The sequence below is a fragment of the Vulpes lagopus genome, chromosome 2, assembly GCF_018345385.1.
Source record: "Vulpes lagopus strain Blue_001 chromosome 2, ASM1834538v1, whole genome shotgun sequence".
NCBI lineage: Eukaryota > Metazoa > Chordata > Mammalia > Carnivora > Canidae > Vulpes > Vulpes lagopus.
In genome coordinates this window covers 45203322-45221903 of record NC_054825.1, presented here as the reverse complement: position 1 = coordinate 45221903, position 18582 = coordinate 45203322, and the positions used below count along the sequence as shown (strand labels likewise).

General features: G+C 38.4%; 1 protein-coding gene across 6 annotated transcripts in view; it reads left to right on the top strand.

Annotated features, from left to right (window-relative positions):
* Positions 1–18582, top strand: part of NEO1 (neogenin 1) — a 234951-nt gene that overhangs the window by 70451 nt on the left and 145918 nt on the right. For all 6 annotated transcript variants that reach the window (XM_041742737.1, XM_041742741.1, XM_041742738.1 and 3 more), the window contains 2 exons: positions 4320–4598; positions 8208–8361. In XM_041742737.1, the coding sequence (XP_041598671.1) occupies positions 4320–4598; positions 8208–8361 (433 nt within the window). The remainder of the gene's footprint in view (positions 1–4319; positions 4599–8207; positions 8362–18582) is intronic.

The following is an 18582-nucleotide window of genomic DNA, read 5'->3' as shown; positions in this document are numbered from 1 at the left end:
AAGACTTCCTTTTTGATGAACAGTTAGATGAATAAAAATTGTTTGATGTTAAAAGCAGTTCTATAGTGAACAATCTTTTATAAATTTCTAAAGAAAAGATTATTGCATTAGTAATTCTACTAGTTGCTGGATTGTACAATGTACTTTGTGTGTGTATATATATGATTTTTAAAAGAACACTGCATTATTTGGCTGTTCCTCAAAATTTTAACCAGAGTTACCTTATGACTGAGCAATTCCATTTCTATGTACCAAATCAAGAGAAATGAAAAAATAGGTTTGTACAACAATTTGTGCATGAATGGTTATAGCAGCATTATCTGTAACAGGCAAAAAGTGGAAACAACCTATCAGGTGATGATTAGGTAACCAAAATGTGGTATATTTGTACATGGAATGTTATTCAGAAATAAAGAGGAGTGAAATTCTCATATGTACTGCAACCAGGATAAACCTGAAAGACATGATGCTAAGTAAAAGAAGCCAGTCACAAAAAAATCATGTATCATATGACTTCATATGTATGAAATATCCAGAAGAAGCAAATATGAAGAGCCAAGCAATAGATTGGTGGTTTTCTAGGGCTGAGGATGGGGGAAGGGAGATGAAGGCACAGGAGACTGAATGGGTGAGTGCAGGAAATGGAAAATGACTGCAAGTGAGTACAGTTTCTTTGGAGGATGATGAAAATGTTCTCCAATTAGGTTATAGTGATGGTTACACAACTCTCTGTGTATACTAAAAACCATTGAACTGTAGACTTTAAATGATAAACTTTATGGTCTATAAATTGTATCTCAATAAAACTTTTTTTTTTTTTCCGCAAAAAAGATACTGCTAAATTGCCATTCTAAAAGAACATTTGTTAGTGTTCTTTGGTCGCAAGCAATAGAAATGGATTCTGGCCAAGTTAAGTAAGAAGGGGAATTTTTGAAAGAACACTAAGTAGGTAGCTCATAAAATTAAATAGGAGAAGTCGTCTTCTCTGCACTCATTTCTCCACAGCAGAAATTTTTGTTTTACTGCCTGGGCAGTAGCCTGGCTGTGAGTGTTTTGTGTGTAAAGGTGGAGGAATTGGGTGGTCTGAATACAGACATTGTTAATCTTTTCTTGTCCAGCCTGTGTCTCATTCCTACCTTCTCTCTTTTCTCTTGCAATTCTCTGGAAGCAGCAGGACAAACTGTCCTCCTGCTTGGGAGCGCAGGAAGCTGCAGCTGTTTCTGCCGTGATATGTCAGGACTAGTTCTTTCATCTGCTTTCCCTACTCAGAAACTTAGAAATAATTCCACATATGTTGTTGTAGGTTTATATTTTTAAAAATTACTCATTTTCATGAGACCTCAGGAGGGGAGAATATTTGACTTTTTAAAAATAGAATTAGCTTGTGGTTTTGTTTCAGTTTCCTTTTCCCCCCTACTTTATTAGTTTCTCTGTTTATCTTTGTTAATTCCATTCTTCTAATTTTTTGGTTTCTGTAAAGTTAATATATGGCTAATTTTATCTTTCCTTCAGAAATCCCCTTGATAGGGATCCCTGGGTGGCTCAGTGGTTTAGCGCCACCTTCAGCCCAGGGCGTGATCTTGGAGACCGGGGATCGAGTCCCCCATCGGGCTCCCTGCATGGAGCCTGCTTCTCCCTCTACCTGTGTCTCTGCCTCTCTCTGTGTCTCTCATGAATAAATAAATAAAATATTTAAAAAAAATCCCCTTGATATAAAAAGTAAGAAAAAATTTGTGAGATGCTTAGACAGCTTCTAAGTGTGTCATTTCCATATGGACGAATTCACCGTCATAAAACTACAAAACCTAGAGCTGTTTCTTGTAGACAGAGCCTATAAGAGTAGGCACCTAACCAACTGTGCCACCCAGGCACCCCTACCATTTTGGTTTTTATGTGCGAGGCAGTATGCTATATATGAAGTACTTATGTTAAGTATTAATTTTTTTAAAGATTTTATTTATTTATTCATGAGACACAGAGAGAAGAGAGAGAGAGAGAGAGAGAGAGAGAGACCGGCAGAGACACAGGCAAAGGGAGAAAGAAACAGGCTCCATGCAGGAAGCCCAATGTGGGACTCGATCCCGGGCCTCCGGGATCACGCCCTGAGCCAAAGGCAGACACTCAACAGCTGAGTCACCCAGGTGTCCCAAGTATTAACATTTTTAACATTTGTTAAAATGTTATTTTATTCTCATTTTTTTTTTTTTTTTAAATTTTTATTCATTCATGATAGTCACACAGAGAGAGAGAGAGGCAGAGACACAGGAAGAGGGAGAAGCAGGCTCCATGCACCGGGAGCCCGACGTGGGACTCGATCCCGGGTCTCCAGGATCGCGCCCTGGGCCAAATGCAGGCGCCAGACCGCTGCGCCACCCAGGGATCCCTTTATTCTCATTTTTATTCTCATTTTACTGATGGAGAAGCTTAGACTTTAAGGTGAAGTAACTTGCTAATGTCACACAGCCATGAAGTGGTAGAGATGGGATTCAGATGATATGATTCCAGAACTTAGGCTCTTAACCACTATATTCTGTGGCATCTGCAGCGTATTTATGACTACATTTTTGATAACATTTTATTTTGAAATAATTTCAAACATATCCAGTTCTTGCAAGAATGAAACCAAGAAATCCTATATATCCTTCACTTAGATTACCCAGTTTTTAACATTTTACCATGTCTGCCTTAATGATCCCCCACAATATGCACATACCCAAATCAGATATGCACATACCAAACCAAATATGCACATACCAAATGGTTTTCTTCTGAACCATTAAGGGTAAGCTGGAGGCATTACCCCCACGTAAATACTTCCATGTGTATTTTCTAAAAACAAAGATACTCTCTTAAATAACCATCCATTGATTCTAGGAAACTAACCTTAATACAATACTACGATAGATATCATTCGTATTTTACTGATGTCTCAATAATGTTCTTTTATTTTTTAAGATTTATTTATTTATTTACTCATGAGAGACACAGAGAGGCAGAGACATAGGCAGAGGGAGAAGTAGGCTCCCTTCGAGGAGCCTGTTGTGGGACTCGATCCCAGAACCCCCAGGATCACAGCCTGAGCCCAAGGCAGACACTCAACCACCGAGCCACCCAGGTGCCCATCTCAATAATATTCTTAATAGCAAAACACGAAAGCAGAAGCTTTGCCCCTCTGCCACTCCTTTTTGGTCCAGGATTATATGTTTTATTTAGTAGTTGTGCCTCTTTAGGCTTCTTTGGCCTCAAATCATCCTTCAGTTTATCCTTGTCTCATTTTGGGTTTTCTGATTTTCCCCTCTGAATAGATTCAGGTTTTGCATTTTGGGGAGGAATCTCACAGGAGTTAACTGCTGTGTCCTTTGTAAGTGCATCATATCAGGAAGGGATTGATGTTTTGTTTCAGTACTGGTGAGGTTAACTTTTATTACTTTGTTGATAATAGTCTATTGCTGTGTTTCCCACTGTAAAGTTAAATATTTTGTACTTTTATTAATAAGTAGTAAGCATTTTGGGAAGAACTAATTTGAGACTCTATAAATATCCTCTTCCTTATCCAACTTTCACCAATGAGTTTATTCATTAATTCTTTTCTGCATTATCATTATCCTAGATTTGCCCAGTGGAAACTCCCTTCAGTCTGACAGAAGTCCTTTTGATATGTCCATATTGTTCTTTGGATACTTCCTTACTTCCTGTCATCACAGGACGTTCCACGTTTATCTTGTACTTTCCTTACTCTAGTGGTAGAATCAGGCTGTTCTTTAAGGAGCCTTGGCTCCTCATAGTGGAAAATGGTATTTGGAAATCAAGATGATGTCACCATATATACTCATTGTTACTCAAGTGGCATAGATTTTGAACTTTTTAGACAGAGCTAGGAGATTTATACATAGAGATGTATAAATATATGTGTATGTAATGTAATGACTATATATGAAATGTATATATACTTTATACATATACATTTATATCTATATATGTGTGTTACTATATTTGCATAATTATATAAAACTCTAAGTTTATACTGATGTCTCAGTTCTGTCCGTACCATGGGATTTATTCTATCTACCCTTCTGCTTTTCTGTATTTGTGCTTTGCTTCTCCAACTGCGAGGAACGTGACTCCAGTTATCCCTAGTACGTTTACTTATCTGACCTGTATCCTTGCTGTCGCCAATTTCCTGACTCCGTGGACCTTCTTCTTGACCCTGGTTCCACCATACATATGGCCACAGGGCTGACTTACTTCTGGCTCCCATGGCTACATTTTTAAAGTAACATCTAACTACATTTTATTTCTTCTTTTCCTTTATTGTCCAGGTCTCCCGAGATTTGCCAGCCAACCAGAACCTTCTTCAGTTTATGCTGGGAACAGTGCAATTCTGAATTGTGAAGTTAATGTAGATTTGGTCCCGTTTGTGAGGTGGGAACAGAACAGACAGCCTCTTCTTCTGGATGATAGAATTATCAAACTTCCAAGTGGAACACTGGTTATCAACAACGCTACTGAAGGAGATGGGGGACTTTATCGCTGCGTAGTTGAAAGTGGTGGACCACCAAAGTATAGCGATGAAGCTGAATTAAAAGTTCTTCTTCCAGGTATTAATTTATTTATCAGGATTTACGGGTTTATGTTTATTAATGGATAAAAATTGTTCTTTTAGAATTTTCTTTTTTAAAAAACACTGTTAAATATGTAGTGTGACAAATTAATGTCAGCATAAGGAGTCTCAGTTTCTTATAGGCGGAGAAAAGAAAATGTGCCAGGAAAATTCACTCTTTAGTGAACACATTAGTAGAAATTTATGAAGTGATAAAGTATATTCTTCTTGGCCAACGAAACACAAGGTCTAGGTCTTTAGTCAAGCCTGTATCTGGTCCTTCCCTATAATAGGATATGTCATATAGTTAGGTCTCTTGTCAGAATCCGAGACTCAGGCTAGTTCATATAAGGGATGGGCAGAGTGGTGACTAATACATCAGCTCTGGAGACACTGGTGAGAAAGAGTTCTTGGATCTTTATAACATTCCCCCATTTTAGTGTAAACTCACCCCCCTCTTTGCTCTCTGTGGGTTCTCACTCTCTCTGTCCATGCTTGCTCTCCTGGTCTGCTTTGCGTGTCTTTTCTCAGCTGTGTAACTTCTGCTTACTCATAACTTTCTCTCATGTGTTGCTCATCAGAGTCCTGCTAGCCTCTTGCTGTCTCCTGGCCTTTCAGCTTCTGTTCCCACTGCTGGCTGCCTGATTCCCACTGTTGGGTGCCTGATTCCACATTTCTTCCTTCAAACCTGAGTTTATGAATATAATTGGGCCATGCTTACATTGGGCAGATTTTTTACATACAACTATTCCCCATAGGCTAATTTTTAGTGTATTGATTGGCTTGCAAAGCAAGACCAGTGTTGAGCAGCATCGCTTGAGGGTGTTCTTGGTGGGCTTTGGACTGATTTTTTTTAATGCATTTTCTTTCTTTGTCATCATCATCCATGTTCTTATCATTACTATCCCTGTGTATTTTCAGCTCAGCAGCCACAGTTATTTTTTTAAATGTATATTAGATTACAAAATAAAATATATATTAGAATCATGTTACATCTCTGCTCAAAACCTAATGGTTTCTCATCTCAGAGTAAGAGTTAAAGTCCTTGGCCTGTAGGCTTTGTATCATCTTAATGCCACCATCCTCCTCATCTCTCTCCTGCCTTTTTTTTTTTTTTAATCTTTCTCCTTCCATCTGCTACTGTTCTCTCTCTCACTCTGTGATTGTAGCCACCTTATGTTTCCAGAACACTCCAGACATTCTTTTGCTTTAGAGTCTTTCTACTTCAGGGCCATTTGCTCTGCCTGGGATCCTCTTCCCTCATATATACGGCTGACACAACCATCTTATTTCTCTGCTCAAATATCACTTCATTAGTTAAGCCTTCCTTGACTGCTGTTTAAAACAACAATCTTCCATATCCACTGTGGTGCTTTCCTCTTTCTCCTTAATTTTACTTCAGAACATATCCACTGTTTGATATACAATGTCTTTTATTTCTTATCTTTCTCCCCTAGTAGTATATAAGGTTAACAAGGGTAGGGAATTTTGTCTGCTGCCAAGAATGGTAACTGGCACATAGAAGGCAGTAAATATTTGTTCAAGTTTATTTGTTTCTTTCAAAATATAATTAAATCTAACTAAATCTAGGGCAGCCCGGGTAGCTCAGCAGTTGGGTGCCTGCCTTCGGCTCAGATCATGATCCTGGGATCTAGGATCGATCGAGTCCTGCATCGGGCTCCCTGCAAGGAGCCTGCTTCTCCCTCTGCCTATGTCTCTGCCTCTCTCTCTCAGTCTGTGTCTCTCATGAATAAACAAATAAATCTTTTTTAAAAAAAATCTATCTAAATATAGATGGGGAAAAAAAGAGAACTATTGCCACATTGCAGCATCTTCCAGCCTGCTTTCTGACTTGCTTTACATGGCAGAGATCCTGTCTTTGCTCTATGCCTGGGGTACCATTCAAGCAAATCCTCAAAATCAGATCCAAGGAAACGAGATTTTCAGTGTCAAAGGTTGAACCACACCACTCAATATCTGAAACAAAAACAAAGTACTGAATGTTTTATTTACTTATATAAGAGGAAAACCATAGTTGTTAAGCATGTAGTCTTCTTGAATAATGAAAACTACTGATCTCGTATGGAATTTTGGGGAAGACGTTATTTTTGGTGTGTTTGTTAAGAGGCAAGAGTGGGCTGATGTCAGCCATAGAGGCATATTTTATGGTTGGTTACAGAGGTAAGAACAGGTTAATGTCAGCTACAGAAGCAAGTGATTCCACTGCTGAATGGCTGACTTTTAAAGCCTGAGGCTGTCACTCATTGGCTGGCTTTCAAAGGCATGTTCACTGAAGCGAGCTGTCACTGATCCATTAGACAATGTTTACTTGTTACCATGGCTACAGAACTGTCATCGATTAGTTGCACAAGTTTAAAGCCAGCCCTAGTGGTTGTTACCATGGCTGTAGAACATCTTTTCCTGAGAGTATGGGGACAAAAGTCTATCTCTTTACCTGAGAATGATCTTTTTTCTCAAAACTTAACATTGGAAATACCTCTCCATCAAGTAGAGAACCGTGCCTTCTACCCATTAGAGTGTGGCCTTTTCAGATGTCTGTAAGAGGGCAGCTATATAAAGTGAACATACACAGAGTGGTAGCCTAATAGTTGTACCATTGTAAAAATCAAGGGATTGACAGACTAAGTGAATAAATTAAAGAGATGAAATTCAGAAAGATTTTCAGAAGTAACACACAGATGTAGGGAGATGTAAAGGAAACCTCTTACAATATCTCTGTGAATGGAGAGGATGCTGGTAAGGGTTCTGGGCTTGCTCAGTCTTTTCTCTCTTTGTACCACTCATGAAACATTTATTTTATTCAGTCTTAATGTGAAGGGGACTTGTGTCAAATATCCTTCAGTTGACCAATAAGCACTTTGAAGTTAAGAGCTATATACCTTCTACATCTTTAAGGCTCCCAGAGAGCCTTGCACAATGTACATTCAAGTGACTTAAGAAATGTTTGATAATTTTATTTTTTTAAGATTTATTTATTTTAGTGGGGGAGGGGCAGAGGGAGATGGAGACAGAGAATATCTCCATGCCCAAAGTGGGGTTTGATCTCACAACCCTGAGATCATGACCTGAAGAGAAGTCAAGAGTTGGACCTTTATGGGACACCTGGGTGGCTCAGCAGTTGCCTTCGGCTCAGGGCATTATCCCACGGTCCTGGGATCAAGTCCCACATCAGGCTCCCTATGGGGAGCCTGCTTCTCCCTCTGCCTGTGTCTCTGCATCTCTCTCTGTGTCTCTCATGCATAAATAAATAAAATCTTTAAAAAAAAAGTTGGATGTTTAACCTACTGAGCCACCCAAGTGCCCTGAAATACTTTTCCTAATTTAAATGGAAATATAATTAAGTTTAGCTAAATAATTTTTAGTTAAATATTTTGTTTTTCAGAGCCACATAGGGCACCTGGCTGGCTCAGTTTTGGTAAAGCATGCACCTCTTGATCTTGGGGTTATGAGTTTAAGCCCCCACTTTGGGCATGGAATCTAGTTTAAAAAACTAATAAAAAAAACCACACAGACTGAACAGGAATTTGCCATTCCTCATCATTAATGTAGTAAAATGCTTTCTTAATCATTGTCTTTTATTTTTTAGATCCTGAGTTCACTTCAAACTTGGTATTTTTGAAACAACCTTCTTCCTTAGTCAGAGTCATTGGTCAGAGTGTGGTGTTGCCCTGTGTTGCTTCAGGACTTCCTATTCCAACCATTAGATGGATGAAAAATGAGGAGGCTCTTGACACAGAAAGGTAATGTTGTCTGCCTAAAAGCCTCTTTGAACCTTAGCTTGAGACTTGGTCTAATCTAATTTGAGACTACTGATTAATAATGAAAAAAAAATGGTTATCTACTTTATTTTTGTTTAAATCCATTATAATGCTCATTTATCATTCTTGAAAGAGTTTATATGCTATCTATGATTAGGATGTTTAAAGAAAAAATTGCTTTCAAAATATTAAGCTCTTTCTGAGTTGTAGTATCCTCAGCTTAAGGCCTCAAGACCTCCTTCCCTAAATTGTTGCAGGAGTTTCTGGTCCTGACTGGCCTGAGGCTTCTCATTCATTTTCACATGCATTTTGTTGATAGTAGTTTTTTACTTTATTCTAACAATAGAAAAGAATACCTCATCCTTCTGTTTTTGCCTTTTATAATCATACCAGCCTCCTTTTATGATCACAAATTCTCCATCTTCCACAAAAACCTTTTCTCTTAACATCAGCTACCCTGTCATCCCTCATTATTTCCTTATTTCTCTGTTGTATTGTGATAAAAGAACTGAGGTAGTGGTGGCAGTGGTATTTAGATATTTTTTTTTCAAAAGAAAGTTATCTTGTGTGTTGTATAGAATATTTAGTATCATCCTTGGCCTCTACTCACTAGATGCCAATAGCACTAGTTGTGACAACCAAAAATGTTTCTGGATGTTGCCGGATGTCTCCTGGGGCACAAAATGGTCCCCAGTTGAAGACCACTGTTGCAGTGCTATCCAATAGAGATAATGACGCAAGCCACATAGGTAATTTAACATATGTAATTTTGGTAGCTAGATTTAAAAAAAAAAAACAAAGATGTACACGTGCACTAAGTATGATAATAATTTATATGATGCACCAGTGAAAGTGAAATGTAGGTCTACCAAAACAATAAAGTTGTGGTTAGTGTTGCTTCAGCTTTTACATTTAAATAGGAATTAAATAAAATTCAGAGTTCAGTTCTTCGGTCATTCTAGCCACATTTCAATTGTCAGAGGACACCTGTGGCTAGGGGCTATTGATTTCGACCAAGCAGGTCTAAAGATTCCCAACTGAGTAATGCAAAGTAAGTTGACAGTCTTTTATGTCCTGCAGTAACCAAGACCTGGGAGAGAGGTATCTGTCGCATCAGCTTGGTGAGCAACCATCAGTGATAGATGAGGATGATAGAATGCAGTATAAGGTGTTCATTAGCAAAACTGATGGTATCATTTTCGATATCACCTCTTTCTTTGTCAGCACCCATCAAGTCACCAACTACTTCTACCTATATTATACTTCCTTTCTCCAGTTGAGTATCATGCAAAAAATTTATAAGACTTCAAGGGAATATTTAAAACTTATGCTAACTGAAACATAGAGAAAGTTTAAAAAGGGGATAAAAATTTGAGCTCTTAGAGTAGAAGTTTTAATTGGCTACATGTTAGAACAAAATCTTTATCAGGAGTAGGAAAGCTGGGGTGCCTGGGTGACTGTCAGTCAAGTGTCCATCTTCATTTTGGCTCAGGTCATGATTTCGGAGTTGTGAGATCAAGCCCTGAGTTGGGCTCCATACTCAGTGGGCAGTCTGCTTAGATTTTTTTTCTCTCTCCCTCCCTCTACCCCTCCCCCTGCTCGACATGCATATACTCTCTCAAATAAATACATCTTTAAATTTTTAAAATTTTATTTATTTATTTGAGAGAGAACGCAAGTGGGGAGAGGAGCCACAGGAGGAGGGAGAGGGATAAGCAGACTCTGCACTGATCCTAGAGCCTGACCTGGGGATTGATCCTGGGACTCTGAAATCATGACCTGAGCTGAAACCAAGAGTAGGTCGCTTAACCAACTGAGACACCCAGGTGCCCCAGAGATAAAGAAATCTTTAAAAAAAAAAAAAAAAAAAAAAAGGAAAGTTGAAAGAGGTTATTTTAAAAGATTTTTTATTTTATCACCATAGAAGGGACATTTTGAAGATAATTGATGATAAAGGAATTTGGTTTCTTATATAAAAATAAAAATGAGAATTACTGTGATTCTTGTTCGCTTATTCAATAATTATTCAACAAATATTTATTGAATGCCAATTATATTAGGCACTATTCTAGTCATTGGGAACAGAGTAGTGAAACAAATAGAGTTTTGCTGTTATGAATCAGCTATTCTAGTTGGGAAGAGTCAGGAAGTAATTATTTAAACATGTAAAATTTCAGTTTATGATAAGTGCTAGGAAGAAAATTAAGACAAAGTATGCCAGGGATGCTAAGAGAGGTAGAGGTAGGATTGCTGTCTTATATAGTGTGTTGGACAGTTGTTCTCTTAGTAAGGTGATTCTCATTCTGGGGTCTAGATGTGGGTTGAGGTATACAGATCATGGTAGAAATGTTACATACCTTCCTTTTATGTTGCATAAAATTATGTTGGATTTTATTCAAAGATATTTTTAGGGGAAATGTTTTTGAATTAAACCAAATGTGGGGGGATGCCCAGGTGGCTCAGTGGTTGAGTGTCTGCCTTTGGCTCAAGGTGTGATCCTGGAGTCCCGGGATTGAGTCCTGCATTGGGCTCTCCGCAGGGGGCCTGCTTCTCCCTCTGCCTGTGTCTCTGCCTCTCTCACTGTGTGTCTCTCATGAATAAATAAATAAAGTATTAAAAAAATAAACCAAATGTGGGTATATCATGGCTAGTAATATATCTCTCTGAATTTGAAGGATAAATCAGAAGACTTAAGACTGAATAGACTGTTTTCTACCTTGAGTTCTCTAGGCTTCTGAATACTTGGGTTATGTGGTAGAAAAGTCTGAGAAACAGTGTTTTGTTATATACCACTGTCTCAGTGTGTCCATCCTCTTACAACCATGTAAGAGATGGACAGTGCTGATGGTGTTCACATCGTTCTTTCCAGACCCTAGCATAGTGAGTGGCATGTAATGGGGGTGGGGAGAGTGGTGACCAATATTTTTTGGTCAAATGTCTGTGGTATAGGAAAATCTGAGCTCTTCAGGTTACATATAGGTAATTACTCAAAATGTCTGATTCTATAGTGCTTTATGAGATACGTAAATGGGCCTTAGGTAATAAATCATTTAAACTCCAGGTTAGAAAGAAATTTTGAAAAAAAATTTTAAAGATTTTATTTATGAGAGACAGAGAGAGAGAGAGAGAGAGGCAGAGACACAGGCAGAGGGAGAAGCAGGCCCCATGCAGGGAGCCTGACGCGGGACTTGATCCTGGGTCTCCAGGATCACACCCTGAGCTGAAGGCTGCACTAAACCACTGAGCCACCCAGGCTGCCCAAAATTTTGAAATTAGGAGAAACGTGGCTAGGAATCTAGATAGTGCTAGGCTGGCTCTGGTAAAAATCTTAAACTAATAGACATCCTTCTCTATTACTAATCTTAAGGCCTCTTTGAAAACGAATATTTTAAAACCTTAACTGGAAGGAGCTAAGATGGCAGAGTAGTAAGAGGACCCTAGGCTTGCCTCTTCCCTCGAATACAGCGAGATAAACATCAGATCATTACCAAATCAAAATTAAATACCCAAGAAATTGTCTGAGGACTGACAGAGCAAGCTACACAATGAGAGGGAAAGAGGCTACAACATGGAAAATAGGAGGTATGGAGATGTGATTTAGGGAAGAAACGGATCACAGATGCTGCAGAGAGCAGGGAGCCCTGATCATGGAGGGGGAAGGGGGGAAGAGAGAGAGAGACATGCAGGAGGTCACACAAGGAAATACTTTCCCAAAATGGGAAAGCTAGAGCAGCTGATTTTTGTGAATTTTGACAACCAGTGAGGCTCAAAGACTGGAGTTTTAGAGGTCTGCGGCATGAGTGGTATGGAGCCCCGAGGGCACTGCAGTGCTCCTGTGGAGGAGGCAGTTAATCAGGGGCAGAGAGTGCAATCTGAGGATCCCCTGGGATGCACTGAAAGAGACAGTTCCCCCTTCTTGGAACATATCTGGGAGAATTGGAGTTGGCATTGCCTCTCTGGGGACAGAAGAGCCAGCAGGCACCATTACCTCCTCTGCTCCTCAGCATAGGTACAGAGGGTGGCCAACTTGGACACTGGTTCTTTGTTGTGCTTTATTCCAAATTCCACACCCCTGCACTTTTGTGCAACTGCCCTTCTGGGACAAACCTGAATCAGTCCCAGTACAGCAAGACCCTTCCCTAATGGACCAGTGAGGGGAGGGCATACCATGCCAGATCCCAAGTTTAGAGCTTTAAAACATAGCCAGCCTGCCTGGGATAGAACACAGGTGCACTGAGCTGCTGGGTGGGAAGATGGCCCAGACACAGACAGGTAAGGGACATCTGGGACACACGAGGGAAGATTGTTCACTCTTCTGGGAGGGCTTTCCAGACAGCAATGAGTGCAAACTCCCCTCTCCATGGACAAGGCAGGGGGTTGGTGCCATTTTTCTCCCCTACTCCTCAGCACAGACTAACTGCAATAAACAGCACAGTGCCAACAATGGCAGCCTAAGCCACTTACACCAAGTTCCACCCCCCTGCACTCTGCAAGTGCTGCTTTTCTCAGGTAAGTTTGCCTAAGAACCAGAGTAGTGGGCCCCTCCCCCAGAAGATCATCATAAACCCCCGGCATGTACCAAGTCTACTGCTGATAGAGTTCTGCAAAGCTTCAAGTCTAGTGGAAATAGCATCAGGTCTCTTTTAACAAGCAGACAGACCAGAGCACACCTCGTTAAAACCCACCACATTCTGGCCAAGGTCTGAACACTCCCTGCTGCAGGCAAGGAGAAACTCTGCAGAGGACTGACCTGAGGGAAAGAGCAGCCAAAACACAGCATTAGAGTGTATACAGCATATACCAGAGACACTTCCTGAAATGCAGACCCTAGACATCTTCTTTGTAAAACCATTATTCTCAGGAGCAGGAAACAGAACAGGCTTTCCTAACACACAGAGGAGAGACACCTAGACATAATGCCAAGATGGAGGAATTTATCCCCAAAGAAAGAACAAGAAAAAGTCATGGCCAGGGATCTAATCAAAACAGATACAGGCAATATGCCTGATTCATAATTTAAAGCAAAAGTCATAAGGATACTAGCTGGGCTTGAGAAAAGCATAGAGGACACCAGGGAGTCCTTTACCACAGAGACAAAAGGCCTAAAAACTAGTCAAGCCGAAATAAAAAATGCTATAACCAAGTTGCAAAACCAACCGCATGTAGTGACCATAAGGATGGAAGAAGCAGAGGAATGAATAAGTGGTATAGAAGATTAAATTATGAAAAACAAGCTTAAAAGAAGAAGGAAGAAAAATATTGGATCACAAATGCAGACTTAGGGAATGTAGTGACTCCATAAAGCATAATAACATTCATATCATAGGTGTCATAGAGGAAGAAGAGGGGGAAAAAGGGATAGAGGGCTTATAGCTGAAAGCTTACCTAACCTGGGGAAGGAAACAGAAACAGATATCCAAATCCAGGAGGCACAGAGAACTCCCAGAAAAGCCAACAAGAGCAGGCCAACACCAAGATATATTGTAGTTAAATTTGCAAAATATAAAGAAAAAAATTCCTAAGAGCAGCAAGACAAAAGAAGTCCCTAACTTACAAGGAAAGACAAATAGGGTTAGCAGCAGATCTATCCACAGAAACTTGGCAGGCCAGAAGGCAGTGATATATTCAACATACTGAATGGGAAAAATATGTAGATAAGAATACTCTATCCAGCAAGGCTGTCATTCAGAACAGGAGAGATAGTTTCCTAGACAAAAACTAAAGGAGTTTGTGAACACTAGCTAGTCCTCCAAGAAATATTAAAGGGGATTCTTTGAGTGGGAAAGAAAGACTAAAAGTGACAAAATCTAGAAAGAAAAAGAAAGTCTTCAAAAATGACAAAACAAGTAATAAAATGGAACTAAATTCATATAATCACTCTGAATGTAAATGGACTAAAGGTACTATATCATTACTATATCATAATAAAAAGATCTATCCAACAAGACCTAACAATTATAAATATTTATGCCCCCAACTTAGGAGTACCCAAATATGAATAACAAACATAAAGGAATTTATTGATAATAATACAATAATAGTAGAGGACTTTAACACCTTACTTACATCAACAGATAGATAATCTAAGCAGAAAAACAACAAGGAAATAGTGGCTTTGAATGACACACTGGACCAGATGGATTTAACAGATATGTTCAGAACATTCCATCCTAAAGCAGCAGATTACACATTCTTTTCAAGTGTACATGGGACATTCTCCAGAATAGATCACAAACTGGGTCACAAATCAGCCCTCAGCAAGTACAAAATGATTGAGATCATACCATGCTTATTTCCCAACCACAGCCCTATGAAACGCTAAGTCAACCACAAGAAAAAATTTAGAAAGACCACAAATACATGGAGGTTGAAGAACATCCTACTAAAAAATGAATGGGCCAAACAGGAAATTAAAGAAGAAATTTTTAAAATATGTGGAAACAAATGATAATGAAAACACAAAAGTCCACAACTTTGGGGATGCAGCAAATCAGTCTTAAGAGGGAGGTATGTAGCAATACAGGCCTCCTCAAGAAGAAAAAAAAAAAAAAAAAAAAAAAAAATCTCAAATATGTAACCTAACCTTACACATAAAGGAGCTAGAAAAAGAATACAAATGAAGCCTAAAGCCTGCAGAAGAAGGGAAATTATTAAGATTAGAGAAAAATAAAGGATATAAAAACACACATACACAAAAAAAACCCCAGTAGAACAGATTGATGAAACTAGGAGCTGGTTCTTTGAAAGAATTAATAAAATTAACAAACCCCTAGCCAGACTTACCAAAAAAGAAAAGAGAAAGGACCTAAATACAATCACAAATGAGAGAGGAGAGATCACAACTAACACCATAGAAATACAATTACAAGAGTATATTATGAAAAATTATATGCCAACAAATTGGGCAATCAGGAAGAAATGGATAAATTCCTAGAAACATGAACTACCAGCACTAAAACAGAAAGAAGCAGAAAACTTGAACAGACTGATAACCAGCAAAAAATTGAATCAGTAATCAGAAATCTCTCAACAAACAAGAGTCCAGGGCTAGATGGCTTCCCAGGGAAATTCTACCAAACATTTAAAGAATTACTACCTATTCTTCTTAAACTGTTCCAAAAAAATAGAAATGGAAGGAAACTTCCAAACTCATTCTACAAGGTCAGCATTACTTTGATTTCATAAACCAGATGAAGACCTCACTAAAGAAGTTAATTACAAGGCAATATCCCTGATGAACATAGATGCAAAAATTCTCAATGAGATACTTGCAAATCAAATCCAACAGTACATTGAAAGAATCATTCGCCATGATCAAGTGAGATTTATTTCTAGGCTACAAGCGTGGTTCAGTATTTGCAAGTCAATCACTGTGATATACCACATCAGTAAAATAAAGGATAAGAACCACATGATGCTCTCAATAAGTGCAGAAAAAGCATTTAATGAAGTACGACATCCACTTTTCATTAAAACCCTCAATAAAGTAGGAAGAGAGGGAATATACCTTAAGATCATAAGGACCATATACAAAAGACCCACAGCTAATACCATCCTCAATGGGGAGAAACTGAAAACTTTTCCTCTAAGGCCAGGAAAAAGACAGGGATGTCCACTCTCACCATTGTCATTTAACCTAGTACTGGAAGCCCAGGTCTCAGCAATCAGACAACAACAACAACAAAAAAATAAAAGACAGCCAAGGAAGGAAGAAGTCAGACTGTCACTATTTGCAGATGACATGATATTTCATGTAGAAACCTAAAAGACTCCCAACAAAAAACTGCTAGAACTGATACCTGAATTCAGTAAAGTCTCAGGATACAAAATCAACATACAGAAACCTATTGCATTTCTGTACACTATAAAGAAGTGGCAGAAAGAGCAGTCCTGAATCGATCCCATTTACATTTGCACCAAAACCCATAAGATACCTAGGAATAAACCCCAACCAAAGAGGTAAAATATTTGTACTCTGATATAGAACGCTGACAAAAGAAATTGAAGAGGACATAAAGAAGTGGAAAAACATTCTATGCTCATGGATTGGAAGAGCAGATATTAAAATGTCTATACTACCCAAAGTAACGTATACATTTAATGCAGTTCTTAACCAAAATGCCACCAGCATTTCTCACAGAGCTAGAACAAACAATCCTAAAATTTGTATGGAACCACAGAAGACCCCAAATAGCCAAAGCAATCCTAAAAAAGAAAAGCAAAGTTGGAGGCATCACAATTCGAGATTTCAAGCTATATATTACAAAGCTATAGACACCGAGATAGTATGGTACTTGCACAAAAAAAGGCAAAACAGATCAATGGAATAGAATAGAAAATCCAGAGATGGACCCACAACTATGTGTCAACTAATACTCTTCAACAAGCAGAAAATAATATCCAATGGGAAAAAGACAGACTCTTCAACAAATGGTGCTGGGAAAATTGGACAGCAACATGCAAGAGAATGAAACTGGTTCACTTCCTTTTATCATATGCAAAAATAAATTCAAAATGCATGAAAGACCGAAATGTGGGACAGGAAACCATCAAAATCCTAGAGAACACAGTTGGCAACCTCTTTGACCTTGGCCCTAGCAACTTCTTGCTAGACTTGTCTTCAAAGGCAATGGAAACAGAAGGAAAAATGAACTTTTGGGACTTCATCAAGATAAAAAGCTTTTGCCCAATAAAGGAAACAGTCAACAAAACTAAGACAACCTTTTGAATGGGAGAAGATATTTGCAAATGACTTATCTGATAAAGGGTTAGTATCTAAAATCTATAAAGAACTTATAAAACTCAGCACCTCAAAAACAATCCAGTTAAGAAATAGGCAGAAGACTTGAAAGGACATTTTTCCAAAGAAGACATCCAGATGGCTAACAGACATATGAATAGATGCTCAACATCACTCATCATCAGGGAAATACAAATCAAAACTACAATGAGATATCACCTCACACCTGTCAGAAGGACTAAAATTAACAACACAGGAAATGAGGATGTGGAGAAAGGGGAACCAACCTTCTTAGACTATTGGTGGGAATGCAAACTGGTGCAGCCACTCTGGAAAACAGTATGGAGGTTCCTCAAAAAGTTAAAAATAGAACTGCTCTGTTATCCAGCAGTTGCACTACTAGGTATTTATCCAAAGGATACAAAAATACTGATTCAAAGGGACACATGCACCCTGATGTTTATAGCAGCATTATCAACAATACCAAATTTTGGGAGGAGCTCAAATGTCTGTCAACTGACAAATAGATAAAGAAGATATATATATATATATATATATACATATATATATGTATATATATATATATACATACACACACATACATACATACACACACACACATACATACATACATACATACCATGGAATAATATTACTCAGCCGTTAAAAAGAGTGAAACCTTGCCATTTGCAATGATGTGGATGGAGCTAGAGAGTATTATGCTAAGTGAGAAAAGTCAGAGAAAGATATACCATATGATTTCATTCATATGTGTAATTAAAGAACAAAACAAATGAGCATGGTTGTGGGGGGAGAAAAAGAGAGAGGGAAGCAAACCATAACAAGGAACCTTAACTATAGAGAACAAACTGAGGGTTGCTGGAGGGAAGGTAGGTGGGGGTTGGGCTAGAATTGTAATGAGCACTGGCTATTCTGTGTAAGTAATGAATCACTCATTTCTACTCCTGAAACTAATATTACACTATATGTTAACTAAATGTAATTTAAATAAAAACCTGAAACAAAATAAATAAATGAATAGATTTTTTGATCATAAATAAATAAACATTACCATGACTTCTGTAACGGTCTTAAGAATTGATATATTTACCTAATCTTCCCATCACATTTGTTCAGATCCAAACCAAACATAGCTATTGAAGGAAAGGCAATAGAAATGTATCCCATTCGTAGAGTAGTTTATTTTAAATGGAGAGAATCCAGAAAATACAATGCTAAAGTGCAGAGCAACTGACAGCACAATGTTATTTGGTAACCAAGTAATGTTCTATTTTGATGGAATGATAGATCAGAGCCCATCTGCAAAGGAACAGGTTATAGTTATAGAAATGCTTAATGTATTATAATTGACAATAGTAGAAAGATTAGATTATTCTAAAAACAAGTGCAGGAGTAACATTTCTGGGAAGATGGAATAGATGTTTTTTTCCCTATTCTTCCCA